The sequence below is a fragment of the Ammospiza caudacuta genome, chromosome 13, assembly GCF_027887145.1.
Source record: "Ammospiza caudacuta isolate bAmmCau1 chromosome 13, bAmmCau1.pri, whole genome shotgun sequence".
Taxonomy (NCBI): domain Eukaryota; kingdom Metazoa; phylum Chordata; class Aves; order Passeriformes; family Passerellidae; genus Ammospiza; species Ammospiza caudacuta.
Genome location: NC_080605.1, coordinates 12582651 through 12605085, shown reverse-complemented (window position 1 = coordinate 12605085; position 22435 = coordinate 12582651). Strand labels below are relative to the sequence as shown.

Below are 22435 nucleotides of genomic sequence, written 5' to 3'. Positions count from 1 at the left end.
AAATTCTAGGAAAGTACACATTACATGTGTAATAAAGCTGCTGCAGTTTACTATGATTAATGTCATTACAATGAATACCAAATGAATTAATAATGATGGGGCCATTTAATTTTAAAATGTTGGCATTTGTCTAAGTGCTGCTCTGAGAGAGGGTGGAGGAGCTTGGCACAGTAGGAATTGGATAAAGCAGGATTTTTGCTGCCAGCATCCAAGCAGCTTGCTTCTCTCCAAGCAGTTACGGTCAACTGTTAACATATTCACTGCCAAGCAGATTTCTCTAAATCCAGAGAACCTTCTCCTATGGCTGTCAAATTTCACTTTATAGTCTGGTGTTTTCCCCCTCTTCTAGCAAGGCTTTCTTCAATAGCTCTGCTACTTCCATGGTCTTGCTGTAGCAGGTGGGGGAACATCCCAGGCCAGAGCACCTCTGGGTCACTGGCACAGGTCAGGGATCAGCAAACGTATTCCTACAAACAACCAAGCAAGAAGTGGTTGTCTTGTGAAAAAAATTAAAGTTTGAAGCATTCAGATTATCACATTGCTAATCCAGGAATGCTTCCCTGACAATCTTGAAGAACAATCTTGAAGCACATTTAATTTTGCCTTAATCCACACCTCAGTGGTGCTACAGTGCTTTGTCAGTAGGGAGTAGTTCTAGATGAGGGCTTTGTTCCCTTGATAAAATACCTGGAAGAGCAGAATCATGAATTGCACAGTTAAACACTTGGACAGCAATGGCTGATCACAGAGGGCAGCTTGTGCAAGTCGCTGTGTCAAGCCAGATGAGGCCAGGCCCTGGAACAGGACAAGAGATGCCTGAGGAGAAACAGCCTTGACTGTGTGTGTGTGTGGCAACACTTCCATCCACATCTAGAGAGGTATTTTTGCCATGTCTGAGCATTTGGAGATGGATTTTTATGCTCTGTGTGTGGACACTCACACACGCTCATAACTTTAGTTTTCATATGGTCAGCAGAAGCAATCCAGGAGATTCTTGCTGCGTGCCACAGGATGAAGGGATGAAGGAACTTCACTTTTCAACTGCCTTCTTTCTCACTGCACCATCTCATTTTGCACTGCTTTATATTGTCTTTTAGTCACCTAAGCACTGTAAAATCATTAGCAAGACAGTCACTTTTTATTTTGTGCATAGTCCAAGTGCTGTTGAGTTGAGCAGACAGTTCCATGAAGGAGAAATCCAGCATAAGTAGGATATGAATGTGATGTTGATGAGAATGGAGAAAGTGGTTGTAAATTAGTTGCCTCCCCCTAAGGTGTTGAGGTTGCAGGAGTATTTGGCAGAGGTTTTCCTAATAGTCTTCATTGTGCACATGAGAATATGCTGCCAGAAAATGCCTGTAATGGTACAATTCTTTTAAAAAGAGGCTGGGAGAGGGGTATGGATGCATCACCACAGCTTACCATTGCTGATTAGGTGTGATGGAGTTCTTGGGTACAGCTCTAGCAGCAGTGTAAGATTTGTAACAGCTGTATAACATTTGGATCCCTATCAGCTTGTTGCAATCTTCCTACTGCAACATCCCTGGGAGCTGAAAGTCATTGGATTTCTATTTCTTAAAAAAAATTCATCACATCAGCAAACTTTATTATACTGGGAGAAAATGTTATGAGCATCTAGATTAGTCCCCTGTGTAAAGCAGGGCATAGATTTTGGGTTTATGTTTTCACTGTGGTACCCACAATCACTCAGTTGAATTAAAGCATGCTGGGTGGTTTATTTCCTATGAATCCCAGAGCACCTTGAATGATGGACCTCCTTCCCAGTAATCTGTTCACTTTATTAATGATCTTAACCAGTAATTTTATCAAAGACTTTTAATTTTGGCGGAATCTGAAGCCTGTGTTGCAGGTTGGCTGTTTTTCCCCTCCCCAGGGATGATGGAGGGCCCTCCACAGCAGTCAGCATGTGTTTGTGCAAGGGTAACTTATGCATATCAGGAACCTGCCCTGTGAGGATGGCAGCACAGACAGCTGTGGAACCTGCCAGCTTTGAATTCCTGTTTATGAGCAGGAGTGCAGAGAGGAGTTCTAGAAAGAGGAATTGTCATGGGGCAAAAGTAAGTATAAGTAAATGTCCTGAAGAAGTGAGCAATGACCCCCCTGTGGTCTGGCTGTTTCCAGCTGCCTCCATTCCTTGTAAGAAAAGGGAGAAGGGTGGGATGTGCCCCTGGCTTGTGAACAGCCCTCTGCATACAGATGAGCAGCACAGAATTGTACATGCACGTTTGGTTAATATCCTAAAATCCAGCTTAATGAAAAATCAAAGATCCATAATAAACCACCCTCGTTCTGATTTAATCAGAGATAACCTGACTGTCCCCTTCTGCTTGAATCCCTTTGTAATGGTTTGGATGGTTCTGTCATTTTGGCCAGGATGGTTTTATTTCTTCCTTATTAGGGCTGATGTCTGTCCCTCTGTCACTCTCTCTTCCTTTTTCATACTTGGGCTGGAGTGCCCTTGGCTGTAAGATCATCTCTGCCCTGTGCTGAGGTGACACAGAGTGTGACACAATGTGACTCCTGGCAAAGGCTCCTAATGCTGGCAAAGGGAAGATCAAATAGGTGGAGTTTTCCAAAGTTCATGGGAACAGTTTGCACAGGGAGTCCTTAAACAGAAAAGACTTTGCTTTCCTCAAGTCTGTACAAAGCAAATCCAATTTATGACTGAAGCATGAGGGATTTTTATTTACTTTGTTGGTCACAGAGGAAAGGAAGTTTTGCAGCATGTGCTCATTGAATTCCGATAAACACCCAGCAAGTGCTATATATGCTAATTAAGAGATAATGTTAATGGGCTGGAATGTTGTCACAGGATTAGGCACTCCTGCTGCCACCAAAAATGTTGGGGCACTTATCAAAACAACAGGGATGGATGTGGAACAACAGTTTGCTCCCAAAGCAGGTACTGGGGACTGCGGGATTGGAAGGAGCTGCCCTTGGCTGTGCTCTGCAGAGGATGGAGAGGGACCCTGTGCCCAGTGGACGGACAGACAGACACTGGGTGACAGACACCAGGCCACTGTCCTGCCCTGCTCCCACCGGCTGCAGCAGGAGCCTTTGTCTGCCGCAGCCGGGCGGGAGGGGGCCGGCCACAAAAGAACAGTTTGGTTAAAGCGTTCCGGTGTTTTATGAATAAATTGGATTCTACTTACAGCATTATTAACCTGCTGTATTCTGACGGGCTTAGGGGGAGATTATCGTGCGCTTGAACAAATCAGTATCTACAGATCCACACAAATACTGGGTTTTAACAAAAATATACTGTGATTAAGGCACACAGCGGATCAAATTCAGCCCCGACTTACACCAGGTGCAATCTCATTGATATCCGTGGGTTAAAAAGCAATTTTTACAACTTAAAGCAATCAGAAATCAGCTTAGTGTACAGACTTACTAGACCAAAATAAGGCCCAAGAGACAGAACGCTAAGCTGATTTCTGATTGCTCTAATTTTTTTAAACTTTTATCAAAGATTAATGGTCAATTATCGGGCAATCTGATTTTCTGGTACAGATTCCATTTGCATAATTTCATAGACACTTAAAATATGACCAGACTCTAATCAGTATGAAATGGGTTGAGACATGGCTTGGTATGGCTGATCAAAATCAGCCCCAATCCCTGTAAATATGTACTATTGCTGTAGTAACAAGGGCCATTTTAATAGGCTGTCGTCTGAGCAGTAAACAATTGGTTTAGATTTTTTTTTTCTCTGCATGGCTAAATATAACTCCAGGGCAAATAGGCAAAACTATGCAGTTGGAACTTGCCTTCCTTCAGGTTTTTCATTTTGTGCTTGTGCACCACTCTTTCTGCAGATATTTCTGCCATTTATTTGCTTGTGCTACAATACTTGCAAAACTATCCATCAAACTGCATGCACAGCTTACAGTGGAAAATACTCTGCAATAATTGCCCCTAGAGTAGTCTTTACTGAACTCGAATGAGTGTGGGGTGCTGCTTTTTTGTCATATACATGCAGGTCCCTGACTGAGACGTGAACCCCACCAAAACCAAAGAAACAAAAAAAAAAAAAAACAAAAACAAAAACTTACAGCCTGTAATGAAGGGAAATTGATTTCCTAAAGAGTGTGGTTTGTGGACATTTCAAGGCAAGGAAGGACAGTCAGATTCTCTCTTTTTCTCCCTGTATCGATTGTGGGCTCAATGATGCTCTGGTAGCTGGATGGAACTGCTGGAATATGCCCTCTGGAAAGACACACAGTTTTGTTTTGGAGGTGTTGAGAAATGGAGAATTTACTATCTGTGGATCATCTGATCTAGTGCTTAATTCTGTTCTATTATTAGTCCTTCTATTCCTATTTTCCTTTCCTGCAGCCTGTCCAGATTTTCTGTGGCACCTGGCTGGGCTGCACTGTGCTTTCTCTCTCTCCTTTGGTTTATCTGAGCTGACCAAGCCCTTCCAGGAGCCCTCAGTGTGGCACTGGGTGCAGTGCATCTGTGCTGGCTTTAATCCAGTTCACATAGCAACACAGGCAATGGAGACAGAAAGGACAGCTGCAGGAGGCAGCCCTGCACGTGGTGGGCAGCCTTATGACATCTCCCTTGGTGTTACCAAGCCAAACCAGACAGAATCCTGCCTCCCTTGGCGTTACCAAGCCAAACCAGACAGAATCCTGCCTCTCTTGGTGTTACCAAGCCAAACCAGACAGAATCCTGCCTCTCTTGGTGTTACCAAGCCAAACCAGACAGAATCCTGCCTCTCTTGGCGTTACCAAGCCAAATCAGACAGAATCCTGTCTCCCTGCTGCAGGGCAGGCTGAGCTCAGCCACAGCCTCCTGCTCTTCTCTGCTCAGGTTCTTTGGAGAGGGTGGTGCTCTTCAATCTTTCAAAATATGTTCCAAAAAGGGAGCCAGGGATTCTGCTGGTTTCCTAATCGTGGTGCTCTGCTGTTGGGTGGGTGTTCTTTCTCAGTTGAAGATTAATTAGGAGGGATTTTAGGCCTTAGAGAGACAGAGCTGATGGGCTGCCTGTAGTTTAGTCACCAGGACAATCTGCTGCTGTGGAGGACAGGCAGACAGACAGACTGGCAGGTCCTGAGACACCTCTGAGCCCAGAGGGCTCTGTCACCAGGAAAATGCAGTTGGTGAGGGCTCAGCTGTGTGTCAGCTGCCTGCTGAGGGGGAAATATATTCCATTCCAATATTCTTGGGGTTTGGCTATTTTTTAAAAGCAGAAAAAGCAAAAGTGGGGGTGAGCAAGAGTCCACTGGTTCTGTTCTTCTTGGTAAATCAGTGTCTGATGGGGTTTGGTGTCTCCAAAAAGGATCAAGCAAATTGGCAGAGAATATTAAAATAATGTGGTCGTCTTGCTATCCTGAGACAGCTTCTGCTTGCACAGTGAACTGACTGGGGGAGCCTGCTCAGGTCTTCTAAACATTTTTAAACTCATTGCAAACTTTTCAAAGATGAGAGTTAGAAACAGCCAAAACTTCCATATTGGCCCAGTCCATAAACAATTCTGGTTTATCCATAAATACTAAAATTTTATAAATGTGAAGGTAAATACAGAGTTTGTTTCTTCCTGTCTTCTGCTATTTTTATAGGCCACAATCCTTATTACTCATCTGTTCCATAAGTACAGGGCACACATACACAGAAAAATGGGTCAGGAGAAAAGTTAATTTCCTTGGAAGACATGCACAAACTTTGGGGTTAATTTTCTTTGAGTTTGTTTGTTTGTTTTGTCTTTTTCAAATCCTGGGTCTGATTTTGGAACCAGGTGACCTTTGGAGCACAAGGAGTGCAGGACCAGCAGTGCAGGACTGTGTCCCTGAATCCTACTCCAGCACCTGGCAAAGAAAAACAATGAGCTTGCTTCAAATGCTGGCATAAAACAAAAAGAGGATCCTAGATGAGAGGACTCAAATTGAAAGAAACAGTAAAAGAGAGGATTTCTGGCTATTAAAAAATATAAGAGTTTTTCTATTTTACTTCTTTCCACCAGGGACCCCCTTGCAGAATTTTCTCCTCCTGGTTGTGTTTATTTCTTTTGTTGTTTTGCAGGATCTCTTTTGGGGTAGGTTTTTCTGTGCAGCACCATTTCTTTGTACTACTGATGTTTCCTTCCCAAACATAAACAAAAGGAAAAGAAATGCCTTATGGGAAAAATAATCTTATGAATTATAAAGACACTTGTAATTTCTTTTAAGACTTTGGAGCTGTCTGATAAAATTAAAGAGAAGTGTATGTATTTAACACTACTGTGCAGTGCAAAGAATAGGAAAATATTGATCTCAATGATTAAGATAATTAATTTGTTATCTTCATCCTGCATTTAATTCCCTAAGATTTTTGCAGAGATGTCAGTGAGTACTAGGATCCGAATGTGAAGTGGTTTAAATTCTGGAGCATTAAGGGTCATTTACCAGAATTTTATGGTGGTGACTGGGTTTCTGAGACAGACTGAAGGTTTTGTCTTGACCTTGTCAAAGACCCCTCCTGGTCTAAGTCTCACTTACATGAAGGTGATGTTAATATATTCACTGGTGTTTTTCCTTGTGGAATTAAGCAACAAAACTTGGTCCTCAGTTTTGGGTTGGTTTTATTTTAAGATAAGGTAAAGTGAAATGCAGCTGTAGAATATTGTTTTAATCTTTGCAAGAGTGAGACAAAACCCCAAGGTGCAACCCTGTGCTTGCAGTCTTTCTGTTTTTCTGAAAAAAAACCATTTTCTTGCCTCTTCTATCATAAGAAAGCATCACATTTTCATTTATAAAAATGCCCATTCATAAGGTTTGCAGTTATATATTTATAGGTCGGTCTCATGGTTTTTTAATGGTTAATTACAAAAATCATAATTTAATGTTCTCTCACTTGCTCCTGCCCACAAAACTCAGGTGTTAAAGTGTCAGACCTGTGGCTGAGCAAACACTGCTGGCCTGTCAGCTCTGCCTTGGCCAAGGGGTCACTGAGAGGGGCTGTGGGAGGGAGGGGACAAAAGTTGCGACTGCTCTGATACCTGGGGAGATGTGTGTCTGCAACATCTATAAGCCTTCCTCAGGGAATCCCCTGTGATCCTGTTAAAGAATAATGGTCCCTTTCTGTTTCTCATTTATGCAAATAAAAGGCGAACCAGAAAAGACATCAATAAGAGTTAAGTGGCAATATCAAGTCAGTTTTACTGCCAGGTCACTCAGTCCCCAACAAATCAAGTAGGAAAAATGTGTCATTTATCAATATAATAAACAGGTAGATCACTTCTAAACCCAAGCAGCTCTCTTGAAACCATACCTCAGAGCAAACACCCCAAACCATTTGCAATGCCCTAAGCAGGACCTCTCTGCAGTGCTGCTCTCTTCAGCTGCCAGGGTGCAATTAACCTGTTGTGAGCATGGTGGGAGCTGGCAGGCCAGGCCAACTTCTCCTGACATCTGATGGAGGAAAATATCTAGGTTTTCTCTCAGCTTCATATGGGTAAAACTGTGACCCAGGCTTTGGACTAATTGCCATCACTAGCAGAGCCTTATGGGCACGTTGGCATACCTGGCTGGAAGGCTGAATGAACACAAGGGAGCTCTAGCAGAGATTTCACTGCACCCTCTGGTTTGGGGGACTCTGTTTCTTGTTCTCTTCTGTCTTTCCCCTACTCTTGATCTCAATTCTTGTTGAAAAATCATTTTAGTCCTTTGAAATGTACTATTATCCTGGTATTAACCCACCACAAGTTTGTATAAATATGGCTTTTGGGTTGTGTTTTCAATTGTGCACAGCACTTCTGATTTGCATGATCACTCATAGCAATTTTTTCTGGGGGAAAAAGAAACAAACATTTATTTCTAACCAGCTTGGGTGACCACAGAGGACAAATACAACCTCAGGGCTGGAATTAATCCCTCTGGGCCTCAGGCACTTGAGCATATGGCCTGACCTGGGAGCATAGGTGCCCTGGGTTTCTCTGGAGAGGAAGAGAGTTCTGAAACTGTTCTGGTTGTCAATGGGAGAAACTTTTTTCTCCTTTTATTTGAGATGGAGGCCAGAGTGCACATATCCTCATGCCAGGGATTGCTGGGATAGGCTGGTTAATTTAAGAAATTATGCAATGGCAGGCAGATGTTTGCATTCTCCCACAATGATTATAGGAGTTTTGTTGCCATAAGAAATCAGGCCAGAAGTTTTATTCTGAAGAACAAAACCCAGCTTGCCCAGAGCTTTCTCTGGGGAGAGGCTGAGGGAACTCACCATGATGTTCAGGATCCTTGCACAGACTGCTGCACTCATGGCCAGGCTGTTTGGGCTGCCACAAGGAAAAACACAGACCTGGCATTTGGGTGTAACTGCAGTGACAGCCCCACAGCACTCAAGGAAAGGCCCACAGACATCACTGGGGTTCTCTCAGCAGGGCAAGCACAGCATCAGTGAAGCCCACAAAACCAGAGTGCATGAAACATTGCAGTGCACTGAATTTCCTAACTAATTATTAGGGAGTGCTAATTTGTGATCACTCTTACAGGAGGTGAGAGGTTTGACCTGAGGCCAGCAGAGAAGGGGCAGTGAGAGGCAAGCACTGCATCATGCTCCTGAGAGCCCTTGGATTCAGATTTGGGCATCTTTGCACAAAGAGAGCCTGCAGCTCTGCAGGGAATGAGGATCCCCAGGTCATTGATGCCTCCTGGTGCTCCCCAGCCCTTAAAATGTCACTCTTGAGCAAGTTAAACTGATCTCAATGGCATGCTGAGTGAGCTAGAGGTGGTGCAGCCCACAATGAGCCTTAGGATTTGGGGTGAAAAGTGACTTAGAGAAAATCTTTGTTATTAACTTTGGAATTGTACAATTGTCCCTGAGACTACACTCCCACACTGTAATTACATCTGCTCCATTTACGAAATACCTTGAATTGTATTTGTAGCCTGATTTTTAAATGTGTATGAAGAGCAAATGAGGTTATATTATTGCTGTAATTGAGAGCAACTAGGACACGTTTTATTAATTTCCTGCCACAGAATACTGAGCAAGCTGATATTTTATGGGAAAGCTCAGGAAGAAGAGCAATATGTGTTACATTTCTGAATTCTGGATGATACTTGAAGAGTTTTACTGGCAATTGATTTTTCTACAGGTAAATTGTAATTCTTGCTAGGCAGATGTGCCCCTGGATGTAGTGAGATGCATTCACTAAGGGTATGATGAAATAGAAGCAGGAGGTGTATCAGCTCTGCTCTGACAGTGAGAAGCTGGAAATCAGAATTCCTGCCTGTAGAAACTCCCTTTCCCTCCTATAAGGCAGCTATTGTTGCATTATCTCCATTATCTAGATTCCTCTGAATGTTGAAGGTTCACAGCAGTATTCAGCATACATTTATCTGTTCCAGAAGTCAGTAATTTGATGTGTGTGATTAGTTTTACATGCTGCTGTGGATGTGTGTGCTGCAGGGTGTCCCTGCCCATGTAGCCATGGATGTTGTGCCATGTTGGGGTTGGGTGCAAAGCCCTGCTTAGCAGGAACCTGCAGGTGTCCTGACACATCGTGGGCACTGCAGCCCTTGCCTGCTTTTAAATGGCAACAGCATAGAAACACTTGCTCATGCTGAAGGTCCTGAAGTCAAAGCAGTAATGGCAGGGTAAGGGAGCTAAGGATATATGAGTGGCTGGAACGACCTTCCCCTCTGCCAGCAAGGCTACTGTACAGAGGTTTTGGCCTTCTTTGTGAGGGAACAGGCAAATAAATGCCCAGAGGATAACCAGACAGCAGAACTGCTGCTGCCTGAGGAGAGTTTTGACACTTCAATTTTTACCATTGCGGGCTGTCCAGGTTTTGGGGTTTCACAGAGACTCCTTCATTCATCTCCTCACTGCCCAGATGGCTGTGGGCCATTTTAGAATTATCTCTCTGTACATGCAAAGGAAAGATCTCATAAATATGGAACAGTGCCCTGGAACAGTGCTGCCTTAGGTGTTGGTTAGGTAATGGTCAGGCTTGGTACCCAGCCAGGACTGGAACCACATGTCTCACAGGAGCAGTTGTTTCTGCTTCTGTTCCTCTTGTTTACTTGTTATCCAAAGCAAAATCAGCTGTCCTGCCTTATTCCTGCTGGGTTTGGACTGTGGGCTAGGAACTGGTTTGTTGCTGATAAAACGCTTCACAAATGGTCCACTCTTAACATGATCTCAGCTCTCATGCCACTAACACTTCTGAGAAGAGCTTTGTTTCTCCTGCGGTCCTGTGGGTCTAACAAATGACCCACTTCTCACTCTGGGGAGCTGCCCTGCAGCTGCTCTGTCAGGGACACCCGTGCTCCACACTCAGTACTGAGCTCCAGCAAAGGTCAGCTACTCTGGCACTGCAGAACAGCCCTGGCAGGCAGGGCTGAGTCTGTCAGCAGTGAGTGACCCGCCTGCAGTGCATGCAGCAGTTCCCACCTGCAGGGCATGCAGCAATGACCCACCTGCAGGGCATGCAGCAGTTCCCACCTGCAGGGCATGCAGCAATGACACACCTGCAGGGCATGCAGCAGTTCCCACCTGCAGGGCATGCAGCAATGACACACCTGCAGGGCATGCAGCAGTTCCCACCTGCAGGGCATGCAGCAATGACACACCTGCAGGGCATGCAGCAGTTCCCACCTGCAGTGCATGCAGCAGTTCCCACCTGCAGGGCATGCAGCAGTGACCCACCTGCAGTGTATGCAGCAATGACACACCTGCAGGGCATGCAGCAGTTCCCATATGCAGGACATGCAGCAGTTCCCACCTGCAGTGCATGCAGCAGTTCCCACCTGCAGGACATGCAGCAGTCGTTCTTGCACCAGCTGGGCTGCTGACCAGGCTGCCAGAGCTCCCCAGAGCAAACTGCAGATGGTGGCCGCAGAGCTGCAGAGCACATGCTCAGATAAACAAGATTTAAGTGCGCAGCACGAATCCCTGGCAGGCTGCTGACTCAGAGCTCCTTGTTGTTCGTTTCCTTGGGCACCTAATCCATTCCTTTCCCTGTGCCTCGTGTGGTTTGCATGGAGAAAACTTGAGCATGGCAATATGGATGTTTGATTTCTCTGTTAGCGACCAGCAGTGAGATTGGTTTTGAAGTCCCATCACTGTTTGTTTCTTAGCTGTTCAATGAAGTTAAGATGTTCCACCAAGCAGATGGCTGTGGAGGCCATCTTTTAGATGTTGAACATTAATGATGTTGTGTGTTTGAAATTAAGAAGCAAATCCACTTGAGTGAATCATCCTAGGCAAGTGGAGGTGATAATTTTGTTTAAAAACTGGAGTTAGCTTTTGCATGCCCCATGCTTACCCTGGAGGCCTGTTCATGTAGGCCAGGTTTACTGGAGAGCCTGTGTGGCTCAGAGGATCCTCACTGTGAGGGCTGACAGGTAAAATCTTTCCAAGCCCCTTCTCTTCCACCCCAGGCAGTCTGGGGCTGGGCTGGCAGGTTCACCAGCCTGGCTGTCTTGTCTGGTAACAGAAATTCCTCCAAACATATCTCACCATGAGTGAGTTGGTGCCACAGCACAAACTCGGGACTTAACTACCAGCAAACTCAGACTTTGAGCTATGCTGAACTAAAAAAAAAATAAAATAAGAAAAGAATCTAGAACAAAACAACAAAAAATGTTTTACTGGTGCACATACCTGAGTCTGATGGGCCTAGAGCAAGTTTAAAACCTTAATATAATCCCTTAAACTAAAGTGGATAGGCACATGTGGTAGAAACATGCTGGCAGCGTTACCTATCAAAATCCTGTAACCTTCCCCATATCTAAAGCATTTTTCCAGCTCCTTTCCCCCTCCACACATCTGCATTACCATCTAGTTTGCCACTAGAGTGCCAAACTGAGCCATCCAGGGAGTTAATCCATGAATTTCAGCACTTTATAGGTTCTCAGAGTATCTGCCCCATAAAACATCTTCCAGCTCAAACCAAACATCAGAAATTCACATCTAAGTAAGTGAGCAATGGTTTTGCTAATCCCTTCTTAGCAAAAGCATGGCTTCTCAAGAAGGAAGGTTTCTCCTGGGATCTGAAGCCTTGCGTGAATGTGCCTGAGGGAATTGCTCCTGGCCTGTTTGGTATCAGTGGATCCATGGGTGTTTGCAGCAGAAGATTCAAGTGTGTCCATTCCAGCCCCACTCCCAGCCAGTGCTACACAAAGCTGTCCTAACCGGAGGGGAGAGTCAGGGAGCTGTCCTCTTACCCTTTAAGGGGCAGTGATTGAACACTACAATCAGTTCTTTTATTACCCAAACACTGCCCAGGAAGGGAAATAATATCTAAAGCACTAGGAAGATGGCAAGGAACAACAACAACAACAAAAATTAAATTGGCTCTGTTTTCTTGAGGTTTCCCCTCAGGCCCTTTAGCACAGCAGACATTACCACTGGTTTAGCAGCAGCAGTGGGGAGTACACCTTGACAGCAGCAGAGCAGTGTTTTAGGGTATTTTCTCTTCTTTAGATGAAAAGACAGGCTTTTGGATTCAGGCTAAAAAAAAAGTATTCATCCTGCTAAGTAGATTGAAAGAGAATCCAGATTAAATAAATCATTAAATCATTCCAGAATGTTATCCACCTGTTCTGGCCTGTAATTTATTTTCAGATGAACAGTAGGTAAAAAAAAAAAGCAATACAATGGCAAAAATAATTTTCCTCTAACAGATGCTTTGATCCTGAAATGACACCTGGCCTGGGCAGCTGCTTGTGCAGTTTTTGAGATCATTTTGAACTAATTGCTGCTGCAAAGGCAGTAAAATCTGTCCCTTCATTGTGGGATGGGAAACCTGTAGGGGAACAGGATAACAGGCAAATAGCAGCCAGGATCTGGGGGTGAGGGGTCTGGACCATTTCAGTGCCAGGGCTGTTCTCCTCATGTGCTTGTGCAGCAGCAAAGGAAGGGTCTGCCTCTCTTGTGTTCCTGAAAGGAGGACTGTGCTTCAAAGGTTGGGAAGCACCCTAGCTGGTCACGTGTATTGTCCAGACTTTCTCACAACTCAGAAATGGTTCCCTGTCCTCTCCAGGAGAGTGCCAGGGTGTGTTGTGCTGCCCACGTTGGCTGGGGATGGCAGGGAGGGGAGGTGACCAGGGAGCTGAGATGGAGGACAGCAGCCAGTGCTGGCAGTTCGGGGAAGGTGCTGAGGGATGGTGATTGTCCCGCTCTCCCACACCTCCTCTGGGTCAGATAGAGCTGAAGGCAGCTGCAGTCCAAGACCCCAATCTCATGTCTCTCCAGTGTATATTTAAACAGATTTAGCCAGATCGTTTGACAGTTTTTGGACGGATTCTCCCAATTGCTGAATGCAACAACGATGAAGCAGGGGAAAGGAGGGGGAGAGGGGGCAGAAACTCTGAGTCAGGGGTGTGTGGAGGAAGCAGGAATCCTCTGCAGCAGCCCCTCTTTGGGGAAGGAGGTGGACAGGGGGCAGAAACCCTGAGCCAGGGGTGTGTGGAGGAAGCAGCGGCTGCCCGCTGCCTCGGCCCTCACTTTTCGGGGCTGACTCCGGCCCTCGGTGGATCGGGCTGACGACCTTCAGCTCTGGGCACTCGGTGGCGGCCGCAGCCCGGCTGTGCCTCACCTGGGGCCGGGCGGCAGGGCCGCTGTCCCCGCGGGGAGCGGGCCGGGCGCGGGGGTCACCGCGGGGGCGCAGGAAGGGCCGGGGGTGCCCGGGGAGCCGCGCCGTCTCGGCCGCACAAAGCCGCCTTTTCATCGCGGCCTCCTGCCCCCGCCGGGCCCGTAATTGTCTTTGACAAAACTTCATTAGCGAGCGCGGCGGAGGCGGCGGCGGCCCCGCGGTCGCGCTGGCTTTGAGCGGGCGCAGTGGAGTGTGCGTGGCCCCGCCGCTCCCGCCCGGGGCCATTAGCCCGGCGACTTTGTTTTAGAAACTTCCCACCCCAGCGGGGGACGCGACAGCGAGCCGCCCCCGGCCGCCCCCGCGGCCGCTAATTGGGGGGCGATGCGGAGCTGCGGGGCTGCTGCCAGCGCGTCCCCGCCGCTGCGGAGAGGGGGAGACCCGGCCCTGGGGAGCCAGGAGGGGTGCCGGGAGGGCTGGGGTGGGGGTGTATCTGTGTGTGTACGTGTGTGTGTGCGTGCGTGTGTGTGTTTGTGTGTGTGTGTGTATGTGTGTGCGTGCGCTGCTGCGGTGCCCCGGCTCCGGGGGGCTTCACCTGGCGCGCCCGGCTCCCGTCCCGCCCCGGCCCCATCTCCCCGAGCCCGCCCGGCACAGCCCCGCTGCCCCCGCTCCGCCGGACAACCCGGGTTCAATTCCCAGAGGAGCGGCATTAAAAAGCCCATCTCGTAGCAAAGCTCAGACAGAGACGGTTTAAATACGTTTATTATGGCATTGGAGGCGCTGAATCTGTTCGTGCGAGCCCGTTATTTTAGTTTTGTGCCTGGGCGCACGCAGGCTCCGCTGCCGGTATTAGTTCTCCATCAATCCCCGCTCTGGTTTTTAATCAAAACAGTATTCGGAATATGATTCCCGGAGATTATATTTTGAGAGATTTGCGATACATATCTTGCCGGCGTGACAGATTGCAAGGGGAGTCCTGAGCGGGCGGGATAATCTGCATCTCGCTCACTTGACCTTTAATAAAAGGGGAGTAAAAGTAATAAATGAAAAATAAAAGTCTTAAGACTCCTGCAGGTTACCTCCGTGCCTGCCTTAAAGGTACCCCGAGGCCTCCATCCGCCTAATTAATTCCCTCTCCCCGCGGGTTTCGCGGCTCTTTGGCGGCGAGGGCAGAGCGAGCCGGGGGATTGCGGGGCCGGGGCAGAGCCGGCAGCTCCGGGAGCTCCGGGCCGCCCGGGGGCCGTGCAGGTTTCGTGTCCCGTGAGCAGCTCGGGAGGGAGATGCAGAGCTGCCTCCCCGGGGAGCCTCCAACAAAGCCGCGGGAAACAGAACCGGAGGAAGCCGGGTCGCTCCCCGGCAGGACGGGACAGAGCCGGGAGGGAGGCCCGGCCCGGCTCTGCCGTGCGGACACGCGTGGGAAGCCTGCACGTGTGCTCCCAAGGCAGATAATACCTGTCCTCTCCGGTGGGCGGAAAAGTCGCCTTGCAAGAACCCTTCGAAAGGGCCTAATGCTCTTTATTACAAGCCCTAATCCTTCAAATCCGACTTGAAATAATGTTTATCTTTTCGCAGCTTAATTTCCCCTTCTCTGAGCTTCGGGTCACTGCAACAGACTGCTGCTGCACCGCCTCTTGTCCAGGGAGTGCGGAAAGCCCCGTGGCCGGGCAGCATCTCCGGCGGAGCTCCCCACGGGCCCTCACCTGCTGCCCTCGTGTGCCCTCACCTTCCCCTCCCTTTCCCCCCCGGATTCTCCAGAGCCCGACAAAGTTTGCCTTCTTTCCCAGTGCCCTCTGCTCCCGGGAAGGGCCGCGGCTGACGCCGGGGCAGCCCCCTCACGTCTGCCTGCTTTGACCTGCAGCTCCTCCTTTCCCCTACGAATTGCTTCCCCAGTCGCAAACCCAGGGGGCTCCCAGTCATGCAGCCCCACTCGCCTTGAGTAGCCTTTAGTAAACATATAGAAGTCTACTCGATATTCAAGATTGATTTCCCTGATTTATTAAGGCAGAATTCATTGGACTCTATTGACCACAAATGACTTAATGTAAATGCTGACCCCGGTGAACTTGGAAATAGCAGGTATCGGGTTGATCTATAGATGACCTCTTAATTACCACAGTTATTAATTTAAATTATTGCCACTGCTTCTAGAGACAGGAACAAAGAAACATTCTTTCCTCATCCCTGCTTGGTTTATTAGTCCGAACACAAAGTGTTTGATGACACTTTTAATTAAACAGAAATAATGCAGAGATACGGTTTCCCTTTCTCGTCTGTCCTGTAAAGTGCAGCACTGCTCTTTTGACTGACTGACGGCGGTGACCCACTAACAACGTCCTACTTCGCCGCCCGCTCGCCACCCGCTGCCCGGGGGTGCCCCGGCCGTGCCCCGGGGCGGGCGGCGGTGCCCGGGGCCGCTCCTCCCGGGCTGTGCCGGCTCCTGCCTGGAGAGCTCCGAGGTCACCGGCGGCTTCGTGGCGTTCAGCTCACCCGTGTTAATTAGACTCCGAAAAATACTTTCAGCGGTATCTATGTACAGAGACGGGGAAGAAACAGTCCGGCGTAACCTGCGCCGCTTCTCCTCCTCCTCCTCCCCGGGAGCGACTGCGAACTGGTGCCCCTTAGCAGAGCAGGGCGCTGAGCAGAGAGCACGGGTTTGGGTGGAAAAGGAGAAACAAACCACGACGTGGAGGGAAAAGAGAAAATACTAGGGTGGGGGTTTTTCTTCCTTTTTGCAAAGACGTCAATGGGCAATACTGAACACATGGCAGGCGAGCGGCGGGGAGGCGCCGGTCCTAAGGCCGCTCCGCCCGCCGCGGCCCCCGGCCCATGTGCGCAGCACGTTGTGCCGCGGCGGCCCTTCCCGGCGAGGGCAGGACGGAGCTGCGAGGCCGCCGCCGGCCCGGGGACAGGTTTCTTTCGTTCCGTCAGGGCGAGCGCTTCCTTACAGCCAGAGCCCCGTCGCCAGCGCCCGGGATGGGGCGGGCGGCCCTGCGGGACGGAGAAGCGGTGATGAGCTGGCGCTGAGTGGCCGCGGGTCGCTGCCCCGCCCGGACGGGAGCTCCGGGAGCGGGGCAAGGCGGCGGCCTTGGCGCAGCGCTCTCAGGCCGGGGCCGCTGCGGTGTCCCAGGGCCAGGCGGGCGGGAGAGCGCTTCGTGCGAGGTGGGACCCCGGCGGCCGGCCCGTCACCTACCTCACCTCCGCAGCACGGGCCGGAACGCCGTCCGCAGCCTGTCCAGGCACGTCCCACCCAGCTCGGTGCCTCCCGGGCCGCCCTTGGCGCCCCGCCCGAAGCCTGCACAGACACAAGCGGCTCGCGGTGGGCACGGCCCGCTCCCGCCGCCCTCCCCTGCCCGCTCGCCTGGAGCGGGGAAGCCTCGGCGTCTGCACCTGACACCTGGGCACGGCCGAGCACCGGGGCTGTCGCTGCGCGGGCGGGCTCACGCCGCGCCCTGCGTCCCGGCCCGGCCCGCGGTCCCGCCCGTCCCCGCGGCCCCGCCGCCGCGGGTACCTTCGCCCGCCGCCGCGAACTGGCACGGCTCCCCCAGGCCGCGGTGGGACGCGCAGCTCCGCGGGAGCGGCTGCAGGCTGAAAGCGGAGCTCCGGAAGGCCTTGGCGGGCAGGGGCTGCTCCCCCGCCGCGCCGCCGCCTCCCTCCGCGCCGCGGCCCTCGGGGCTGCCCCTGCGCGGCGCGCTGGCCCCGGCCGTGCGCGCCAGAGACCAGATGCGCGGCTTCTCCGCGGGCGCGTAGGGCGGCGGCGGGCCGGCCAAGGAGGCGGGGGCGAAGTCCGCGGCGGGGGCCTTGGCACAAGGAAAGGCGTGGAAGGGGCCGGGCAGGCTGCAATCGCTACGCGGAGCCTCGGGCAGCGCCGCGCCCAGGCTGGGCGCTTCCTGCAGGGAGCTGGTCCGGCCCTTCTCCGGCTTCCCCGCCTCCTCCTCCTCCTCCTCCTCTTCCTCCTCCTCCAGGTCGCTGAACCGCAGGTCCTTGTCCTCCTTGTAGCTCTTCTGCTCTGCTTGGACACACACGCGGAAAAAAGGGGCGGCAGGGCGTTAGTGCGGGTGCGGGGAAGTTGGGGGGCCTCGAAATCACTTCGAGCCTACTTGGAGGCGCCTGTCTGCCTCTCCCGCCTACCTCTGCCTTCACCCTCCGCACTGTATTCATCCTCTTCCCTCGGGGTTCCTTCTTTCCTCTCTTCCCCAGCTTTGTTCTTGGGAGACCAGGTCATTTTGTTTTCTTTCTTAAGCCTCCGTCTGGCGTTAGCAAACCAAGTGGACACTTGCGTCAGGGTCATTTTAGTGATGATAGCCAGCATGATTTTCTCTCCTTTGGTGGGGTAGGGGTTTTTGCGGTGCTCGTACAGCCAGGTCTTGAGAGTACTCGTCGTCTCTCGCGTCGCATTTTTGCGTCTGGCTGAACCACCGAAATCCACCGTCCCGTACCTGCTGGGAGATGATTAGGGATGGGGGGCCGGCGGGAGTCCGGCAAGAATCCCCCGGCCCGGCCGCAGGCCGATGTGGCCCCTGCCCACCCGCCTTCCTGCCCCTGCCCTCCTGACATCGCCGCCCAACTTCGGTTTCCGCTGTCTGCTGCTCCCGGGCGCCTCGTTTCTTTTGTACAACGTTTGTCAGGTCGGAGCCCCCCCGTCCCCCTCGTTTGATGTCGACCGCCGCCTCGCAGGGGGATGCTAATGCTGCCGGGCGCTGATCAAAGGGGTTTTACCTGTCGTACTGGTACTGCCCCAAGGAATGATCGTAGGAGTAGTAGGTAGCGGGCTGCGCGATTCCCGAGTGCAACGTGCCGGCGCCGTCTTTGATTTCATACTGGGGGTTCTGCAAGGGAAGCGGCGGCGTTTGGCGTCCAGCAGAGCCCGGCATACCCCCGGCTCCCCGCGGCAGCCGCGTCCCTCCGCGCCCCCCATCCTCGACGGGCCGGCCCCGCTCCCACTCCCCCGCCGCGGTACCGACTGCGAACCGCGAAGTTTCTCCCGCCTGTTGCACCCCGTCCTCCCCTCCGGGGCACTCACCAGCGCGGTGTAGAGCGCGGCGGGCTCGGCGCCGTAGGGCAGGTAGTTGCCGTAGCCCTGGCCGGCGGCGTACGGGGCGCTGTACATGCCCAGCGCCGCATTCAGCTCGGCGCGGCCGGGCGCCAGCAGCCGGCTCTCGTACGGGGCGCAGCACAGCGAGGCGGCGGCCGGCGCCGAGGAGGCATCCGGCCCGGAGCGGGGGGCGGCCTCGCAGCAGGTCGTGCTGGGGCTGGCGGGCACGAAGAACTGCGGAGAGGAGAGAGCGGGACGGCGCCGAGTGACTGTCGAGGCAGCCCCATCGGGGGGAATTTAGGAGCGTGTGCGCGCCTGTGTGTGTGCGGAGAGGGGGGGGGCGGTGAGGAGGGGGATAGGAAACGCGGGCTGGAGCAACTAATTATAGAAACCGGGAAATAAACCGGATGGGAAGCAGGAGCTCTTGGGAAGGGGGCACGATTAATCAAGCAGGCAAAACTTTAAGGAAATAATTGCTCTCGAAAAAGGTATAAGATCCGTAAGGCTCCGTCCTTCCCGCCCCCGCTCGGTCCATCTGCATTGATTTAAAGGCAAAAAGTTGCGATTACAGTTAATTTGACAATAGACACAGCAGTAAATATGTCAGCCAACGCAATCGAAGGCATTTGATTTCAATAACTTCAAGGGGACAGCTAACTTCCCAAGCGAGGGAGGCACATCTTGCAGTGATTACGGTGTATAAATAATTCTACCAAAAAAAATCGTGACTCCAAGTACGATATAGCTACGACTTAGTTAATACAGGGTGCCTTGGTGTGAGTGGGGGATGTTCTTCGGAAATCGCATGGGGGGAAAAAAAACCCTCTCGACAGATCCTAATAAAACACAGGAAAAGGACCGACCCGTGGAGGAAGGAGGGAGGAATCGGCACAGCCCGGTTCCGCAGAAACGCGAGCGGAGCCCCGAGCCCGCGGAGCGCGGTTCCCGCTGCCCGCGCACCCTCCGCGCTGCCCGGGCGCAACGGTGCGAGAGGGATGCGCGGGCTCGGGAAGCGCTCGTAGCTGGGATTTATGTTTTTTTATTTGTTTGTTGCACTTAAAACTGAACGGTGAAGGGTGGGGAGGAGGGGGAATTACCGGTTTCCTAGACGCCTTTGCTGTGCACACTGCGAGTTATTTGTTTAAGCCTAACACAACACAAACGAGACATAAACACACACGCACATTTTTTAAAAAAAGGCTCCAGATGTGCCCTTTTAAAAAAATATTCTAAGTAAGGGAAAGGGAAGGAAAAAAAGGAGGGGGGGACAAGACATCTGGACAGCAGCAGCAGAATCTAAACAAAAGTGAGTGCTGCTCACTCGCCTTACCTGTGAAGTGGTGCTGTAGGGGTATCCGAACTGAGAGAAGGACATAGTTGCTCCTTATTTTTGGACCATAGGCAATATTTTCCCCCCAAGATCGATTGTAACTAAACCCTGCTTCAAGATGCACCTTCTCACACACACATTTCCACGTATGGCTTTTTTTTTTTTTCTCAATTATAGATGATTGCACTTAAGAAAAGCAGCCAGACATCTGAGGCGGGGGGGTGGGGGAGGGAGGGAGGAGGTTGGTGCCTGGATTAAAAAAATAGGCTACCCCCCACTTCCCATCGCTCTTAATAAATATGTTTGTATAGAGGGAGTTTAAAAAGCCGCCCCACATGTATAGAGAGTTTAAGTGCAAGGGGGCTTTTTCCAAGAGGGGGGGAAAATCACGTAGGGCTTGCAAGATACGGAGCTTGCTTGTATTATTTTCTGCTCTATAGGTCTTTAGCGTTCCTCGGTGGGCGAGGAGCGGGCTGACGTCACGGCCCTGCCGGCAGCGGCGGGCAGGAGCCGGCAGCGCCCCGCGCCCGCTCCCCGCACTTGTTTCAGCTCCGTTCCGCGTTGTGTGTGATGCACGTCACAGGCGGCACTGGGGGTGCCTCGCCGTTGGTCTTTTTTCCCTTTATTTTTAAACACGATCAAAATTTGTCAAAGGGGAGTAATTATCAAGCGGGGACATCGCGGCACCCGCCAGCCCGAGCGTGTCCCGGCCGCCGGGCAGGGGTGCCGGTGGCAGCGGCGGTGCCGGGAGCACCCAGGGAAGCGGCTCTCGAGGGGGGCCCGGCCGGTGCAGCCCCCCGGCCCTTCTCGCTGACCTCGCCCCCATTCTCAGGGCCGGGCGCTGCTGTTCAACTCGGCCCCGGTCCTGCACCGAAGCCGCCTCGGCGTCGCTGCCCGTCGCGGCGGCCCGGAGAGCAGGAGCGGGGTCAGAGCTTTCCCCGCACAGCGTACGGCAGGGCAGGGGCCGGGACAGAACACGGGCCGCAGAGCAGCCCGAAGCCCATTCTCCAAGGAGTCCCGAGCCCCTTGTTCCCCCTTAGCCCCGTGATGGTCCCTCCGGGGACGGGGGGCCGGGGCGGTGGCAGGTCAGCGGGGCGGTGATGGATGGATGGATGGATGGCTGCAGCCCGGCCGGCCCGCTACCGCCACGGCGCAATTGCATCAATTAACAAATGGAAATGCCCTTGTTTAACCAGGGACTTACATATTACGGATTTGCCTTTGAGGCGAGATCACCGGGAGGTAAACCGGGATTTCCCCCCCGCAAGAGCTGCCAAGGCGCTCCCGAGCCGGACAGGGCGCTATGAATTGCCAGTGGCAATTCATAAAGAAAAAGAAAACCAAGTCAAAACGCGGCCCTGGGCGGCCCGGCAGCACTTGTCCCGAGCACGGCGGGGCCGTGTCCTGTGGAACCGGCGGTCAGCCCTGGCAGCCTTGCCCGTGCCCGTGTCCGTGCCCGCCCCGCCGGAGCCGCTCCGCTCCGCCCCGCTCCCCGACGGGTGGCGCTGCCGATCCGCGAGCGATGCGCGCTGGCCCGGCCCGGCCCGGCCCGGGGGCTGCTCCCTATGCACACCCCAAACCGGGCGGCCCCTGCCCTGCCCTGCCCTGCCCTGCTCCGCCCGCAGCCAGCGAGCACAGCCGCGACGGCCCCGCCGGTCCCTGCCGGAGCTGCGCGCTGGCTCCGCGGTCCAGAGGGCTGTGGAACGGGCTGCCCGCGCCGTCGGGGATGCTGGCCTTGGGGCCGGGACGACGCGAGAGGAGCGGGGTGCCCGAGCCGCGTCCGCCCCGCCGGGGAGAGCGGAGGGGCCCGGGGCTCAGGGCCGGCTGTCACCAGCTCTCTGTTCCGCCCGCAGCCTGGCGAGACGGAGCGCTGTGAAGCCGAGCCTTGTCAATTGTCGTTAACAGGGGCAATAACTTAAAATTCAATAAAGAACACCTTTGGGTAACATTACTGCTAATTATTTAATTGCAAGAATCCCTATGGGGAAAATTATGCTAATTATAAAGTAATAAAACCACTTGTTCTAAAGCACTTAATTCAGCAAAATTTAGTCTTTTCACCAGAACGCTTTGTATGTTATTTGATGGAAGAAACAACAAGAGGCTGTGTGCTCATCCTGCCTGCGGCTCAGAGCCCAAAGGAGCTGTCACTGGCAGTGTGTTTGTGCTGGCAGGTTGCATGCAGGGCTCTTGTCCTTGCTGAAGCACTAAAACTGGGGCAGAATTCACTGTACCAAAAAAAAGAAAAAAAAAAGATTTTTATAACAGAGATCATGCAGATCAATACAAACATTGCATTTCCCAATCTTTACCACACACAATCAACATGAGAGCAATTCTGTTACCTGTCAGGTATGTTGTAGCTGAGCTGAGCTTTGGGAAGTGGCCTTTCCCAAGCTAGCTCTCTCCACTCAGCACTCTGCCCTACGGAGATGTTTCAGCAGCATACTTTTTTCTAGACATGCTCAGGAGCCATCCAGATGACCCCTTTAATTGCCCTTACAACCTAGGAGAGTGAATGGCATTCCTA

At 51.8% G+C, this 22435-nt stretch overlaps 1 protein-coding gene across 1 annotated transcript; it reads right to left on the bottom strand.

The window, feature by feature from the left end:
- Positions 1–15606: 15606 nt before the first annotated feature.
- On the bottom strand, positions 15607–19950 carry IRX6 (iroquois homeobox 6). The gene is made up of 7 exons (XM_058813730.1): positions 19906–19950; positions 18564–18809; positions 18260–18369; positions 17672–17979; positions 17052–17549; positions 16734–16835; positions 15607–16531 (listed from the first exon to the last, which is right to left on the bottom strand). The coding sequence occupies exons 1-6, from the start codon at positions 19948–19950 to the stop codon at positions 16735–16737; spliced, it is 1308 nt and encodes a 435-aa protein (XP_058669713.1). The 3' UTR covers positions 15607–16531; position 16734.
- Positions 19951–22435: the final 2485 nt, after the last annotated feature.